The sequence below is a fragment of the Theropithecus gelada genome, chromosome 2, assembly GCF_003255815.1.
Source record: "Theropithecus gelada isolate Dixy chromosome 2, Tgel_1.0, whole genome shotgun sequence".
NCBI lineage: Eukaryota > Metazoa > Chordata > Mammalia > Primates > Cercopithecidae > Theropithecus > Theropithecus gelada.
This window is the reverse complement of record NC_037669.1, coordinates 120,339,755-120,356,425: the sequence shown is the minus strand read 5'-3', so window position 1 is coordinate 120,356,425 and position 16,671 is coordinate 120,339,755. Positions and strand designations below refer to the sequence as shown.

The following is a 16,671-nucleotide window of genomic DNA, read 5'->3' as shown; positions in this document are numbered from 1 at the left end:
AGGCTGCTGTGAGCTGAGATTATGCCATTGTGCTCCATCCTGGGTGACAGAGTGAGACTCTGTCTCAATCTACATATATATTTGTATGGATATGGAAAGGAGGTAATGTATAAAAGGGTGAGGCTGCTCACTAGCCTGGGGCCTATAGCACTTTCCAGGTGTCCTAAAGCTGAAGGATTCATATTTTGGCACACCTCCAAGTTTCAGCAACCTGTTTGGAAAGCTCTAGGGTTAAGTGTATTTCCCAAGTCATACAAGGAGAAAATGGCAAAGCAGGTCTTGAACAGAGGCAGTTCAGCTACAGGGACTAATTGCATCTGGTTCCCAGATGCTAGCTGGGGTTAGGACGTGTGTTGGGTTGCAGGGGAGTTGAGACAATAGGCCCTTCTTTACAAATCTTTCCCCTCCCTGGGTCGTTTTTCATGCAAACTAATGAGACAGGCAATCTAATTCAAACTCTTCATTTATCAGTGGAGGAAACCGAGATCAGGTCATGTGAATGACTTACCTGAGGGCCCTGAACTGCTGAGGATGAGAGTTGGAATTAGACCTCAGGTGTCCCAACTTCTGACCAGGCCTGATTGTCTCTTGCAGCACTCACAATTATTTCACATGTGTGTGTCTTGTTTCTTCATATTGATATCAAGCCCTTTGTCTCAGAGTGCTTTCCCATGTTCTGCAGCATCTCCTGCTATGCCGGGCCCAGAGAAAGTGGTCAGTCCCTCCCACAGCCATGCTAGGTGCTCATGGCATGCACTGTCCACACTACTAGGTGCTGCAGAAGATGTAAAAGAAGCCCAGGTTTTCCTGGCTTTGCTGGAGGAAACTCATTATCACCATCAACAATCTGAGAAACTTGCAAATTTCTATTAAAATGTGCTCACCTTCTCTGAATTGGTAACTGACATCCTTCCTACAGGGCTGTCAATTGATCCCTATATAGAAGAGCTACATGAACTTTACAACACCTTTCTCCTCACTGCTGACAGGTGACAGAAAGATGCTGAGCTTACAAATTATCTTCATGACCTGATTTAGAGAAGTTTTGATCTACAAAAGTGCTCTGCTAATCAATAGGGTAAGGTACAGGGTCTTTTGAAGCCCCAATAAAAGTGAGGGTTCCTTGATTCATTTGGTTCTCTTTGGTGAGTTTTTAAATTTAGGGGTGGGCCAGGCATGGTGGCTCACACCTGTAATCCCAGCACTTTGGGAGGCTGAGACAGGAAGGTAGCTTGAGGCCAGGAGTTTGAGACCAGTCTAGGTAACATAGCGACACCTGTCTCTACAAAAAAAAAAAAAAAAGAAGAAGAAGAAGAAGAAAGAAAATTAGTTGGGTGTGATGATGCACACCTATAGTCTCAGCTACTGAGGAGGCTGAGGTGGGAGGATTGCTCGAGCCCAGGAGTCTGAGGCGGCAGTGAGCCATGATCATGCCACTGCACTACAGCTTGGAGGACAGAGTGAAATCCTATCTCAAAAATAAATAAATAAATAAATAAATAATAAATTTGGAAGTTTGTGTCTGTATGGAACAGCATGGGGGTCATGGTCTCTGGAATCAGGCTGAATCATATTTAGACCCAGCCTTTGCTACTGACCACCTTGTAGCTCTGGACAAGTCACCTAACCTCTCTGAGCCTCAGTTTTGTCATCTGCAAAATGAATATAATAATGGCATTTATTTTGTAGGGTTTGTTGGGATGATGCAAATTTTTTCAGCTAGTGTGAGGCACAGCAAAACTGCTCTGGTTTAGTTTTATGATGAGTCACAAAATTGGGACCATAATATCCACGTGATAGGAAGATTGAGAGAATTAAATGAGACAATGTATGCACAGTGCCTGGTGCACAGTATTTGCCTAATAACAATAAAACTGATAGTAATAATAACATGAACTAACATTTATCATGTGCTTGCTAAATTATATCTTAGAGACTTTATAAGCGTCAGGAGTGGCTGCATCATTATTATGATTTTGACCTATGGCTGTGTATTTGGACATTTGAGAGAGCTAGTCTTTCAGAGATTTGAGGACTGGCATGCATTTGTTCATCTTTGCATTTCCTTCCCGTCCTCACAATATCCTGCCTCTTCCACTCCCTGGTGTTGTTAACAGCAGTTTCCAGAGGTGTTTCGGGGAACAAACAAATGCAAGTTGTGGAATGAATGACTAATCCTAGATCATGGAGGAGTTGCAAAGGACCAACCCTCCTATTTCACCTCTCAAGGCTGTCTTCAATTTCAGGAGGGAAAATCGTTTATTGTTCTGAAAGATAAAACAGGGGAACTTGTCAGACTATCTATATAGACTGAGTCTTTAGAAATCTTTCTTTGATCATGAAACTCAAACCCAAGATGAATACTGGGATGGGGAGCCTACGTTTGAGCTTTGCAAGAACCCACCCGGGAGGAGGTTGGGAACCTGTGGAGAGACATCTGCTCAACAGGGCTCCGCTCTCTTACCTCCTCCCCAGGGATTCCATTACCATGAGCTTGCCTGATGATGGATCGCGAGGTGCCAAAGATCAAATGAGGATGGCAGGAAACACAGATTATAAACCCTAATGCCAAATCATAAACTAAGGGTGCCAAGAAAATTACTGCTCAGTGTGATGACCCTTCATTGCCTTTGAGACAAAATCAATGGGAATTGATCACAATTAATTCACATCTAATGAGAAAGATTTTCTGGCTTCAAAGATCTCAGAGATAGCTTGCTGAAATGGCAGAGCATGAGCTTTGGAATGCTACAGTCGTAGATTTGAGTTCTGGCACAGCACTGAATAGCAGTGGGACTTTCAGGAAGCTCCTTTAACCTCTGACTCTGGCTCCTCGTCTGTAGAGCAGAACAGTCATCCCTCCCTCCACAGGGTTGGTGAGGATGGGAAGGAGGTGCTGCATGAAAGCACCTTCCACAGTGTGCTACACGCAAAGATGAGTTCTAGACCCCTTGTGGTGTTCTGTGGTGGTCTTCTTTGCTAGGGTTTTCTGTTTCTACTTTCACTTTCTGGCACCAGAACTGCGTTGCAAAATCTATTTTTAATGACATTGTTTCAATAGTTTCTCTATTATATGTCTTTTCTTGGCTAGAAAGAGCCTTTCTTGCTCTCCCTCCTTGTCCTTTATCTACTCATGCCCAAATTCTCTTCATCCTAAGCTTCCTTTTGGCCTTTCAGGGACTAGGGCTTCATATCTCCTGTATGTTTCATGGAATATGTGCATAACAGCTTCCCTACCTCCATTCTCTTTCCACTGTATTACTAAAGTACATATCTGGTCATGTCACTGAACTTCTCAATGCCTAGAGGATGATACCTAACCTTCCCAGCGTGGCCCCCAAATCCCTCCTTTGAGAACCTTCTTTGTTTAGTGAATTACCTCAATAAATTATTTTGGTTGGGAAAGATATTCTTTGGAGAATGACCAGGATGAACTTGGAGGGTGATGAAGAAATAACTGCTTGGTAGGATATGGACGGAGTTTTAGGGCTTGAAAATGAGCAGAGTAGAAGGTGAGGTTATGGGAGAAAGGCCGCCCATCCATAGGGCCAAAAGCTGGTGCCAAGAAGAAGAGAGGGTTGGTGGATATTCCCTAAAGGCAAAGAGAATTGGAGTGTCCTATATTCAAGTGTGAGCTTGCTGTTTGCTAGGATTGACTGTACTATATCTCCCATCTCTGGTCCAAACTTTCCATAAAGTCTATGGCACACACAATCCTGCATTACTGACGCTTTGCTCAGATGAGTTTGATAATGATGATAAAGAAAGGGGACAGCAGGTAAGGAGGTAAAATGCAAAGTGGAAACAGAGACTCTGTAGAAGCAGAGACTTAGAGCCAGAAGAGTGAAGAGGAAGGTCAGCTTCACAACTCCCTACATTTACTGAGGGGGACCTTAGATTTTCGCATTGTAAATTGGGAATCAGAACCTATTTGATTTAAAGATTGCAGAAAAAATTGACCTCAGCAAACTGGAAGGCTTCAGGATTTTGCATCCATTAGAGATGTGGCAGTGGCAGCCAGTTTTTCCTTTCCTTCCTATCAACAGAATTCTGTAATTCTGGAGTTGGCAAAATACCCAGTTAGAAGACTATACTTCTCAGCCTCACTGCTGTGGCCAGATGTCTAAGTTTAGGCCAATGTCAGTGGGAGAAATGCAGAAGGACCTATAAGAAAGATTCTTAAAAAGAGGACAGAAAGGGGCCGGGTGTGGTGGCTCACACCTGTAATCCCAACACTTAGGGAGGCAAAGGAGGGCAGATCACCTGAAGTCAGGAGTTTGAGACAAGCCTGGCCAACGTGGCGAAACTCCGTCTCTACTAAAAATACAAAAATTAGCCAGGCATGGTGGTGGGTGCCTGTAATCCTAGCTACTCGTGAGGCTGAGGCAGGAGACTCACTTGAATTCAGGAGGCGGAGGTTGCAGTGAGCCGAGATTGTGCCACTGCACTCCAGCCTGGGTGGCGGAGCGAGACTCTGTCTCAAAACAAGCAAACAACAACAAAAAAGGGGACAGAAAGGTAAGGAATCACCTGCCCCAACTTTCCATTTTTCTTCCTGCCTTCTGGAACTCAGACATACTGACTGGAGCTTCGTCAGTCATCTTGAGTCTTGAGTTACCTTGCAATGGAAGCCAAATGTCTGACTGGCACAGCAGAAAAATAAAGGGGCCTGTGTCCCCATGTCTGAGAGGCCACAACAGCTGCCTCTCTCCAGGCTTCTTGTACACAGGACAGAAATGAAATTCTCCCTTATTTTGGTGTTCTGCTGTCTGCAATTGAATGTAATGTAATCTGTTAATACAGTAGCAGGGCAGCAGAATGATGAAGTAAGCTCTGGAGTCAGACTGTTTTCACTCCATTCCTCATGCTGTCACCTCTTAAGCAGGAGCCTTAAGCAAATTACCAAACCTTTCAGAATCCTCTGTTTTCTCATCTGGAATATGCAGTAAGTGGAACACTGTTTGTCATATATGGTTGTTGTGAAGGTTAAGTAAAATAATGTGTTAAGCACTTAGAACTCTTTTGGTACAAAGTAGGTACTCAATAAGTGGTAGTTGCCACTACGACTATTACATTGTTACAACCATTATTGCCATAGTCACTTATCAGGTTTGGCATTCATCACCATCAATAAGCAATGGGACCCAATAGCAATGGATCCTTTGGAAATAGATAAGAGGCAATTTCTTGCCTATTCTTGGTACTGCCCCAGGACTGATACATGGTAGGAACCCAGTACATTTTTACTGAACCTTATCTTATTAGATTTTTGCCAAATATTTCTTATGAGTAGATGACAAAAATTATAAGTACTGTGTTCCAGGGAAAGGACTGATGCTGTGTATGCATACTGTTGTTGAATCCTTACCAATAATGTTTGAGAAATGGGCTTGAAGGGTTACTATAGAAAGTGTAGGAGCTTAGGAGTGATTCACACCTGTATTCTGTTTGAGGAACAATTTTAATAATGTTAAAAGAGAACTGGACATAAATTTACCAAAAAAGTTAAATCTGCCTGTCTTCCCACTACTCATAAGAGTCTCTTGGGGCTTTAAATGACCGGATGTCACTGGCACGATGGCTTTGCTGTGTTTCATCTATAGCCAACTACATTAGAGAACCACTGTAAACCATCCTGCCTCCACCCTTCAGTCTCTCCAAAAGGCTGTAGGTGGGAACCACGAAGAAAAAAACCTATTTCCTCTATCTAGTTTATACAATGTGAAATATACAAAAGGGTTTTTAGGGTTGGCATGGCTATGGGCTCTGGTTGTGGTCTACTGAGCTATTGAAGAGTAGATAAGACCTTTTGGACAAAGCACAAGCTGCTTCCTCTGATAAGTTTTCTTCCACCTGTGACAGGGCAGTGGGCAATCATAACGTTGGGGTGGGACTAGTGGGAGGAGCTTGGCAAGTTGCTATAACTTCCCAGCTTGACAAATTATAAAGAAAATAGATTGCTCTCTGAGTCAGATTTGTTTCATGTTATAAGCTGGTTTGCATAGCATGGGGAATGGTGCCACAAGGCCAAAAACTCTCTTAAGATTGTGTGGTCCAAATAGTTTCCATTATGTTGGTGCAAAAGTAATTAGAATTAGAATTCCCTGGGGAACTTTAAAAAATTCCAATGCCTAGGCCAATTGAATTAGAAACGCTAGAGGTGGTGCCTGGGCATCAGTAGTTTTAAAAAGAAATAAACAGAAATTGAAAGACAAGTCACAAACTGGAGAAAGTATTTGACAAAATGCATACCTAATATAGGACTTGTCTCCAGAATATATAAAGAATGCTTAAAAGTTAATAATAAGAAAATAAAAAACCCAATTAAAAAAGGACAAAAGAGTTGGGTGTGGTGGGTCATGCCTGTAAGCCCAGCACTTTGGGAGGCTGAGGTGGGCAGATCACGAGGTCAGGAGTTCGGGACCAGCCTAATCAATATGGTGAAACACCATCTCTACTAAAAATACAAAAATTAGCCAGGTGTGGTGGTGTGTGTCTGTAGTCTCAGCTACTCAGGAGGCTGAGGGAGAAGAATCGCTTGAACTCGGGAGGCGGAGCTTGCAGTGAGCCGAGATTGCGCCACTGCACTCCAGCCTGGATGACAGAGCGAGACTCCATCTCAAAAAAAAAAAAAAAAGGGCAAAAGATTTAAATAGACACTTTACCAAGGAGAGCACATGGGTGACAAACCCATAGAAAGATGTCCAACATCATTAGTAATTAGAGTAATGCAAATTAAAACCACATTGAAATATTGCTATATGTCTTTTAAAATGGCAAACAAACAAACAAAAACAAACAAAACAATGACAAAAAACAACACTTGACAATTCTGAGTGCTGACAAGGAACTGGAACTTTCACATATTCCTGTGCGAGTCAAAAATAATACAGCTACTTTGGAAAAAAGCTTAGCTGTTTATTCTATAGTTGAGCATTCACTTACCATACAAACTAACAACTTCACTCCTAAGTATTTACTTGAGAAACCACAACTTATGTTTATATAAAAACCTATATGTAAATATTTGCAGTGAGTTTATTTATATTGGCCACAGACTGGAAACAACCCAGTTGTCCTCCAACTGGTAAAAGGATAAACAAATGGTGGTATAGCCATACAATGGGAAGAAAATGGAACAACATTCTGATACACACAACAACATGAATGAATTTCAAATGCATCTTACTAAGTGAAAGAAAGCAAACTTAAAAGGTTATATACTGAATGATTCTATTTACATAATGTTCTGGAAAAGGCAAACCGATAGGGACTGAAAACAAATCAGTGGTTGCCAGGGGCTGGGGGTGGGAGGAGGGCTTAACTACAAAGAGGCAGCATGGAGAAATTATTTTGGGGGTGATGGAGCTCTTCTGCATCTTGATTGTGGTGAAGCTTACATGATTATATGTGTTTATCAGAGCTCATAGAAGTGTATATAAAAAAGGATGCATTTTATGATATGTAATTATAATTCAATAAAACTGAACTCCAAAATCCATTTTTCATTAATACAGAAAACAAAGTTGCCAAGTGATTTAAACCCATAGCCAGGGTTGAGAGTTGTTGGCATTATCTCTCAACCTATCTATCAACAGATTTGAATGCGGGTTCTCTCGTTTAAACTTCGGTTTGCACATTTTCCACGTATGTGAAATTGGAGATAATAATCTTTAAAGAGATAAAGAGTTTTAAGGGTCATGCTCTCTGGAAAGCACCTAATTTAGGGTTTGGCACAAAATAATAATAAGCACTTATTTAGTGCTATGTGCTCGGCAACATACCAGGTAATTAATATGCATCTCCTTTAGTCTTGACAACAATCCTATGAAGTAGGTATTGTTATTTTTAAAGTGGAGAAACTGAAGTTCAGAGAAATTATGGAGCTTGCTCAAGGTCTCATAGCTAGTCAGTGGCTGAACCAGGTTTCAAGTCTAAACTGAATGTTATTGATTGCTGTACTACTTCTGAAATCTTTATTTCAAACATCCCACCTTTATCATTTCCATCACTTCCTAGCTTTCTATCTCACTTTCCCAGTATTTTAATGGCAATGATATCTTGACCTCATTGACAATTCCAATTTCTACCGATTATACCACTTTTCATAAGTCGCCATCACTCTTGTGTTTTCACTTCCCTTCTTAGCCAGCCTAGATTATGTGATTCAGCACAGTTTACTCTTCCTTTGAAAATACCCTTAACCCCATTACTTTTTTCTCCCTCTGCTTGGAAAAAGTTAAATCTAAGTTAATCCCAACTTTCTCTTTACTTCATTCTTGCAACTAAGCAGTGATTATTGCTGGAGATAAATGCACAATTGTGGAGACTGGACTCACCCTCAGGTGAGCCAGGTTTTAATTAAGACCAGGAGAAAAGGACCATGTATTAAAAAGGATGAAGACATAGGGGAGTTTGATTACTGTGGTATGGAGAAGCAGTGGGAAGTTTTGCCAAAGGCGAGGCAATATGTGATGATGATGTGAAAGTGGAAAGAAGACACTTGGAGCGGCACTTCCTTTAGTTTAGTGACCAACAGTCACAAGAGTGAGAGGCCTGCTTGAAGAAACCTGCTATAAATATGCTAACATTGGCGTAAGTTATAATGTTTTGGTCCTGGCCTGGCTAGGGGCTCTGGGAGGATTCCAAATGGCCTCAGTGGCTAGATAAGTCAGTCACACAGTATAGAGAAGTGTTATGGATGGGGCAATAGGCGGAGAGGGGGAATCCTGTTTTAAGGAGAGGTAGGGTTTTTTCTTCTTGTGCTTGGTGCTGTGGTGAAGGCCTCAGTTACTGGGCAGGACCAGGGTCTTTAATGGAGGTAGGCTCGTGATGTGCTGGTAAAGGTTTAACAACTGACTCTCTGAACTATGGTAACAACAACAAACACATAGTCCCTTCATAGCTGATTCCAAGTTAACAACATGACATCATTGAATGTAAAGTTGGAAAGAGGTATGCACAATCAGTACTCTTGGCAGCTGGTGTGAGCTGGCTCCAGCATAACACAGGCTGGGCCAATCTCAGGCTCTCCATGTGAGCAGTGGAAAAGTCTAGATTATATACTGCCCATGAGCACTGTGATGGGGTAAGGGGCAGGCTCTGATTTACAGATGTAATATATCCTGTGAAGAATAAGACACAGGTAATTCATTCACAAAAATCACTGTGGTCTGGGAGACTGGGTCAAAATAGGATGAGATCTATTGAAAACTGTGTAGTCTTCATTAATCTGATGCATCGGCCCTGTGCCTTCCGTGGAAACCTCTGAGTATATGGCTGCCTTTTGTCCTACTATCAACATTCTGTTCCACATGATAACACGTTTAGATCTAGAAACTCATGGTGAGTCAATTTCTCCGTCAAAAAAGTTTGGAGGTAATTGCTTTCATAGTAATAGAATTGCAAGTATTTCCAAAATTCATCCATGTGAATAATTTACTTTCATCGATAGGAGAGAAAACCCCTCAATTCTGAAGAAACCTCAACTATTAGGATATTCACGCTTGTGAGAGGATGACTTCAGGAGAGAAGGGGATAAATGGTAAAACCAACAGGAAAGAGAAGACAGGAGGTTAATAAACTCAGCTTATTTTCCTTATCAAATTAAAGAGACGTTAAATACAAACCGGCACACTTTCTGGTTTCATGTTTGTAGTCTGTGTTTTATGTGAAGACTATTCTACATGTATGACATTAATGTAGTGCTTTTCTTATGATGGCACTCATTGGTACACAGAATTCCCAATGTAAGTTAGAATTCCTACTTCTCCTGAAATATTTGAAGAGACCAAGACATTCACTGTCAGTACATGGGTTGGCCCACATGATCTGCCACCCTAAAACCCAGAAAAGCCTCATGCTTTTGCAATGCAATCATCAAGAAGCAGGAGGTTTTCCTTTCTCAAGTTGTCCATTGGCCTACTCCAGCAATTCTGGGAAGATATTGTAGATCGCTACTCAAGAGAAGAGGAAGGAAAAGGAAAAGGCAGTAGGAGAGCCATTTCTACAAAGTATAGGCGTGTAAGTCCTGCCACCTTATTTTAAAAAATGAGTTTTATGATTCTTTCTCAAGGGGAGACAAGGAGCTGCTAGTGGACCTGTCACTGTGCAATATAAATCTGTGGAGGTGTTTGTGGCAGATGGCGCACCGTGATTCTCACAGGAGCTTTAAATCTCCTGGCCTGGCTTCCTTCTCCTTGGGGGCTCGATGCCAGTTTGAGGTTTATCAAATCCCAATCATATCAGATTTATTGACCTGTCATTTTGCTGCTCTGCCTATCTTTATTATTTATATCTTAGCTGTATCCTTCCCCTCTCCCTCAAGAGGATTGACCTATCTTCTGGTGTAAAGGAGAGTTAAAATAAAAACAGAGCCATTAGAACATAACAGGGAATGAGAAGCTGGGAGATAGATGAGAACCAGAATAACTCTCTGTATTGAAAAAATAGGCAGGGAGCAGAGGCTCACGCTTGTAATCCGAGCACTTTGGGAGGCTGAGGCGGGCAGATCACCTCAGCCTCCCAAAGTGCGGGGTCAGGGGTACGAGACCAGCCTGGCCAACATGGTGAAACCCTGTCTCTATTACAAGTACAAAAATTAGCCAGACGTGATGGCATGCACCTTTAATCCCAGCTACTCAGGAGGCTGAAGCAGAAGAATTGCTTGAACCTGGGAGGTGGAGGTTGCAGTGAGCTGAGATCGCACTCCAGTCTGGGCATCAGAGCAAAACTCTGTGTTTTTTTTTGTTTTTGTTTTTGTTTTAAAAAAAACCCAGAAAGCAAAAAACAAAAAACAACAACAAAAAAGAAGGCCAGGCACGGTGGTTCATGCCTGTAATTCCAGCACTTTGGGAGGCCGAGGCAGGTGGATTAGTTGAAGTTAGGAGTTTGAGACCAGTCTGGCCAAAATGGTGAAACCCCGTCTCTACTAAAAATACAAAAATTAGCCGGGCATGGTGGCCGGCGCCTATAATCCCAGCTACTCAGAAGGCTGAAACAGGAGAATTGCTTGAACCCAGGAGGCAGAGGCGGAGGTTGCAGTGAGCTGAGATCACGCCACTGCACTCCAGCCTGGGCAACAGAGCAAGACTCCATCTCAAAAAAAAAAAAAAAAAAAAAAAAAAAGGAAGCTACTATAATTAAGTCAAAACCTGGCCCTAACCTCTCTGGAAGTCAAGGCAAAAAAGAGCATTATGATCCACTTTTCTACCACTTCATACATCTCACCACTAAATACTCCGGAGAAGGGGGATGAGCAGTGACCAGGCTGGTAAGCACATTTTCCACAGTACTTCCTTGCATGGAGACACTTACCTGATAATATGGATGCGACGGCTGCAATGATGAAGGACACAATGACACCAGGTCCTGCCATTTCCTTGGCCACCAGGCCAGAGACCACATACATGCCAGTGCCCACACAGCTGCCAACGCCAAGAGAGATGAGGTCCACTGTGGTGAGCACCTGGGCTAGCTTAGTTCCATGTGCCGTGGTGGCCCCAGTTCCCTCTAGCATGGACTCCACTGGTTTGGTGCGTAGGATCCTGGAGTGCATTGCATACCAGGCAGCCCCCCACTGCACCCGCCGGGGGTCCAGGGAGGCGAGGAAGCCACTCATCTTGAGCGATAGGGGATGCAGTGAAGGTCAGCTGATGGAAGGGGGCTGCAAAGCCTTAGTGGATGGTTCTGGAACTCATCTAGTGAACAGGGATCTCCCTTTTAGGAAAGGTCCAGAGGGACCCAGTGCAGCCTTCTCCTGGGCATGAATGTCTGCAGGAAAAACACAAGAAAGCAGAAGATGAGACCGAGTGAGAAACAAACCTTGACTTGGAGGGATGGTTGGAGGTTAATGTCCTGAACTGGTAGAACTGGTCTACCTGTGTGCTCATAACACAAAAGGGTTCCATGGCTCCACTCTCCTTGCTCTTCTCTCCAGTCCTAAAGGACCGTCGGCACGTGCACTGTGCTGCACAGTCATCCTGATGAGGATGGTCTGAGTTAGGGCTCTGCCACTTACTGCTCTGTGGTCTTGGGTAAGCCACGTCTGTGTTTAGGTCTCAACTGTCCAATGGGACAATACAGTCTGTCTCTTAGTGTTGATGTGAAGATTAGATGAGTGACATCCATAAGGAGCTTAAGAAAATGCCTGGCGTATGGAAAGTGCTCGTCCATCTCACCTCTACCTCTTACTTGACTCTGCCAACACTTGGTCTGTGATTCTTGGGCATATTTTGCGGGGACACGATATCTACATTTTTTAACATAAGGATGTAAAATTGATCCATGAGGCTCAAGAGGGGCCATGCCACCCCATGGGTTATTTTGGCACTTGGCTCCCAAATGAAATAAAAAATGTTTTGGGGATTTTTTTTAAACTCTCAAACATTGGAATGGTGGGGAGTACTCCTGGCATCTGGGGGGACCCTGAGATGTGAAATGTGTAGGACATTATCACACAACTTTCAGATATTTTGCTTGACATTCCTGTAGATTAAAATCCTGGTTATGATAATCTGAGCCTGGAACGTCACTGTCTTTTACATATAAACTCATAGGATATTTTGGATAGCCTTAATACACAGGTAAATTGAATTTTCCAGTGATATAACTATAGAATAAATCAAAGGAAGATTATAATGTATTTAGTTTGGAACTTAAGAGGAGTTGTTTGCCCTTTCAGAAAACCAAGGCCCCTGTGGGAATGCCACCCATGGTATTGCATTTCTCATGCCGCACTCTGGAACAGCCTGCCATCTGGAACTGGCACGTTTGCGGTGATTTTTCACATATTGCAAGCATCTGACACAGTCATTTGGGCATGCCTGGGTATTTACACACTGAAATATGTTGTATATAGGTAGATTATCTATAATTTCACTTCAGGATACTAAAAGGAGGTATGACAAAGTATTTATTATAAAAAGGGGTGTTGGATCTGATAGAGTTGAGAACTACAGTGTTAGGTAATTTCTAAAGTTTAGTAAATTATAAACTGCAAATATATGAAGCTACTTTCTTTGGAAGCCAGAAGCTGGAGGAAATTTATAAAAACTGTATAAAATTTATAAAACTCATAAATGTATATAGAATTTTTGAAATATAGCCAGACATCGATTCCAAATACTGTACTGACAAGCTCAGGACATTTACATAATCAGTAAGTACCTGCCTACCTTATCTACTCAAAGTATTAATGAATACTAAGCACTTAATGTAGCACTTGTCTGCTTCTAAAGGCTTTTCAAACACTAATTAGAAGAATCCAGTGAAATGTGGCTGTTTGGTTCACAGGTTTGGGTGACAGCCCTTCTGGTTTAATTTTTTCCTAGCTTTGACAGTGTTGCTTCGTGCTGTGTTTTTATTCTTGACAACACCTTAGATATCACTATAGTTGGATAACACACCAGAGATATTTAACAGGCTAGAGTGTCTGCATTCCTCCCTTCCACCTCCCCTTCCTCCTCTCCTCTTTCTTCTTCTAAAGATTTTTGCATTGGTAAGAAAATATACCATATGTTTACCAGGAAGGCTGCTAGAACAACTGCTTTGGTTAAGGTCTTGTGGGGACATGAATCCATGTATCTATTTATTTCCACTCAGCCAGCATATAAGGAACACCTGTTATGTGCCAAGCATGGCGTGAGGCTTGTAGGTGCAAAGACATGGTCCCTGCTCTCATGGAGCTTGCAGCCTGGGACAAGGGATAGTGGATGCCCACATCACACTGGAAGTGAGAGGGTTTGTTTTTGTTTTTCCCTGAAAAGCTCGGTTTTAATTATTTCTCTTTTTACACAAACATGGCATATCTATTGCAGAAAAGTCAGACAATATAAACAACAAAAAAACACATGAGTAAATAAAATACCACCCAGCTAGCTACAACCTGATTTATATTCTTTCAGACCCTTTTCTATGTAACTACACAACTGTTTGAATGGACCTATATATGTGTGTGTGTGTGTGTGTGTTTTATAAATGTTACTATATCATTTATTCTGATTTGAAATTTTCTTGTTTTCCAACAATATGTTAGGATGTTTTCCCACATCAATAGTTACAGAAACATCATTTTAAATAACTGAATAGTAGCTTCACTATTGTGGCTTCAGTGTTTTTATTCAGAAAATTGGCCTGCTGCTTTAGTTTTAATTCATCTATTCAGGAAACTATACAAAGCATCTTCTCTGTGTCAGCCCAGCCTTATGTAGCAGTTGCTGTGGTAAATGAGACATTCAAGGTCCTGCTGTCATGGTGCTGACGTTTGGTGAGGAGGGAGGAGGCAATACATAGGTTGACAAATAAAATCAGTCAATTTCAGAGAGGGATAAAGACTGTGTTATGGGCTGAATCATGGCCCTCTAAATTAGAATGTTGGAGTCCTAGCCACCACACCTCAGAATGTGACCTTATATGGAAATAATATCATTATAGATGTAATTAGTTGGGGGAGGTCATACCAAAGTAGAATGGGCCCTTAGTCCATATGACTGACGTCTTTATAAAAAGGGGAAATTTGTATACAAAGTCACACACACAGGGAGAACAGACATGGGGGTGATGCCTCTACAAGCAAAGGGAAGCTTCAGATTGCCGTGAAACCACCAGAAGTGAGAAAAGAGGCAGGGAAGCGATTCTTCCTCATAGCCCTAAGAAGCCAACACTGCTGACACCTTGATCTTGGATTTGTAGACTCCAGAATGGTGACACAATACATTCCTATTGCTTAAGCCACCTGGCCCGTGGTATTAGGTTGGTACAAAAGTAATTGCAGTAAAGCACAAATTGCAAAAACCACAGTTACTTTTGCACCAACACAATACTTTGTTATGGTTGCCCTAGCAAATGTATTCCTCATAGAGCAAGGTAAGGAACAATTGTTTATATAAATATAAATATTCAATAATAAGTAAAATATATCTAAACTAGTATAGGCTTAGAGGAAATAAAATGGGGTGATTAAGGGGTGGGAAGGTCTCTGTGGACATGGCATTGGCTCCTGAGTGGTGCAAAGGGGCCAGTTGTACCAGGTGTCAGGGAAGTGCTCCTCACATTGTGGTTCAAGAGGGTAGAGCAGGTGTTGCATCTGCTGGGATCTAAGTGGGACTGGTATGGGGTAAGGAGGAGGATTTGAGTGTCGTGTGGACTAATTTAATCCTCATAACATAATTGCCTTTACAGATGAGACAAAGTAGGCCAGGAGAGGGGCAGTCACTTACCCAAAGTCACCAGAGCCAGAGCTTGGCCCTGGGCTCCGCAGGGCTCTCTTGTTTGAGATGCACAGAGGTCAGACTGCCAAGGGGCTGGTCAGCCAAGATAAAAGGGCTGTGATTTTGATATTCAGTGCGGTGAGAAGCCCTCGGAGGCTTTTAGTCAGGTGAGCAATATGAGAGGACTTACATTTCTAAAAGCTCATTGTAGCTGTTGCAGAATATTAGGCCCTGGGACTCTTTAAGGCAGCCTGGGATAGATGTGAAAAGGCGAGGGGTGTGGACCTGCCGCAGCAGGGAGGCCGACAAGTAGGCAGAGATGTACAAGCCAGTGGGACTCTGCAGCCAGGGCAGTGCCTGCACACAGGACACTGTATGCAGGAAGGAGAAAAATTGTCAGCCGGCCCCAGGAGAGCCTTGCAAGCCATGTGCTGCTGGAATCGAGGAGACAGTCCCCGTGGCAGGTTGTGGCTGTGGTAAATGCAGGTGGGCTTCATGCCCGCTTTTCAAGGGGTGGTGAATGCGTTTCCCGTCTTGAGACCCCTTGGCAGTGGCTCTCCATCTTGGGTGCACATTGGAAATGCCCAAGGATCTTTCAGCAACGCTGGTGCCTGTGCCCCACCCCAGAAATTCAAATGTAATTTGTCTGAAGTATGGCCTATATACCGGGGTTCTTTAAATGCCCCAGCTTATTCTAGTACAGCAGTCCTGAGGTTCCCTGCCTCATGCCAGGCATAATGACAAGTGCTCCATGTGGAAAACCAGATATTGCTGTTTTCCACAGGAGGTCACTAGTCTGACAGGTACTTCCTGTTTCCTTCCCTGGGCAGGTTGTGGGCCTCTTAACAGCTCTCCTCGGCAGGCAATGACTATGGATGTGGCACTGTCTAGAGATATCCCCTGGGCTACTTGTCCTGTTCAGCTTCATCAGAAACTGTCACAAGGACACCGAGAAACAAACCAGCCTTGTTATGAAGGTGATGGCTTCTATTTGCACTTCGTATTCCTGGTAATTAGAAACCGTATTGAAAATGTGGAGAATCAACCAAAAGCAAAGGTTGAGGGTGGCAAGAATGCCCCCCTGGTCCTATTCTCTTCACGTAATTCCCCTGAGTGCTTGCTTTATTGATGCAAACAGGGAGTTGGGGCCATTTCCTTTCTTGGTAGGAAATTTACTGGAGAGAACAAAATATACAGAAGAAAACATGCTTCTAGGTGACTATTGGCAACATCCATATTCATTACCCCCAGATTATGTTAATCAAAGATAGTTTTGGAAGCTCATTGCTGTTGTCTTTCCAAGATGAGCAATAAATGTGTGTTGTGCTTTCTCTAGCACTTTAATTCAGGTTTCTCAAAATACTTCACAGCTATAACTAAGGAAGGCTTACAGGGCCTCGGGGACAAGAGAGTCATCATTGTGCTGCTTGCTGGCATGCCTGAGGGTTCAGTGGGCTCCAAG

At 42.7% G+C, this 16,671-nt stretch overlaps 1 protein-coding gene across 1 annotated transcript in view; it reads right to left on the bottom strand.

Moving 5' to 3' along the window:
• The window catches only part of SLC7A14 (solute carrier family 7 member 14), a 155,373-nt gene that overhangs the window by 87,612 nt on the left and 51,090 nt on the right, over positions 1 to 16,671 (bottom strand). Inside the window, exon 2 of the mRNA XM_025377915.1 lies at positions 11,317 to 11,772. Coding sequence (XP_025233700.1) covers positions 11,317 to 11,620 — 304 coding nt within the window. The 5' untranslated portion in view covers positions 11,621 to 11,772. The remainder of the gene's footprint in view (positions 1 to 11,316; positions 11,773 to 16,671) is intronic.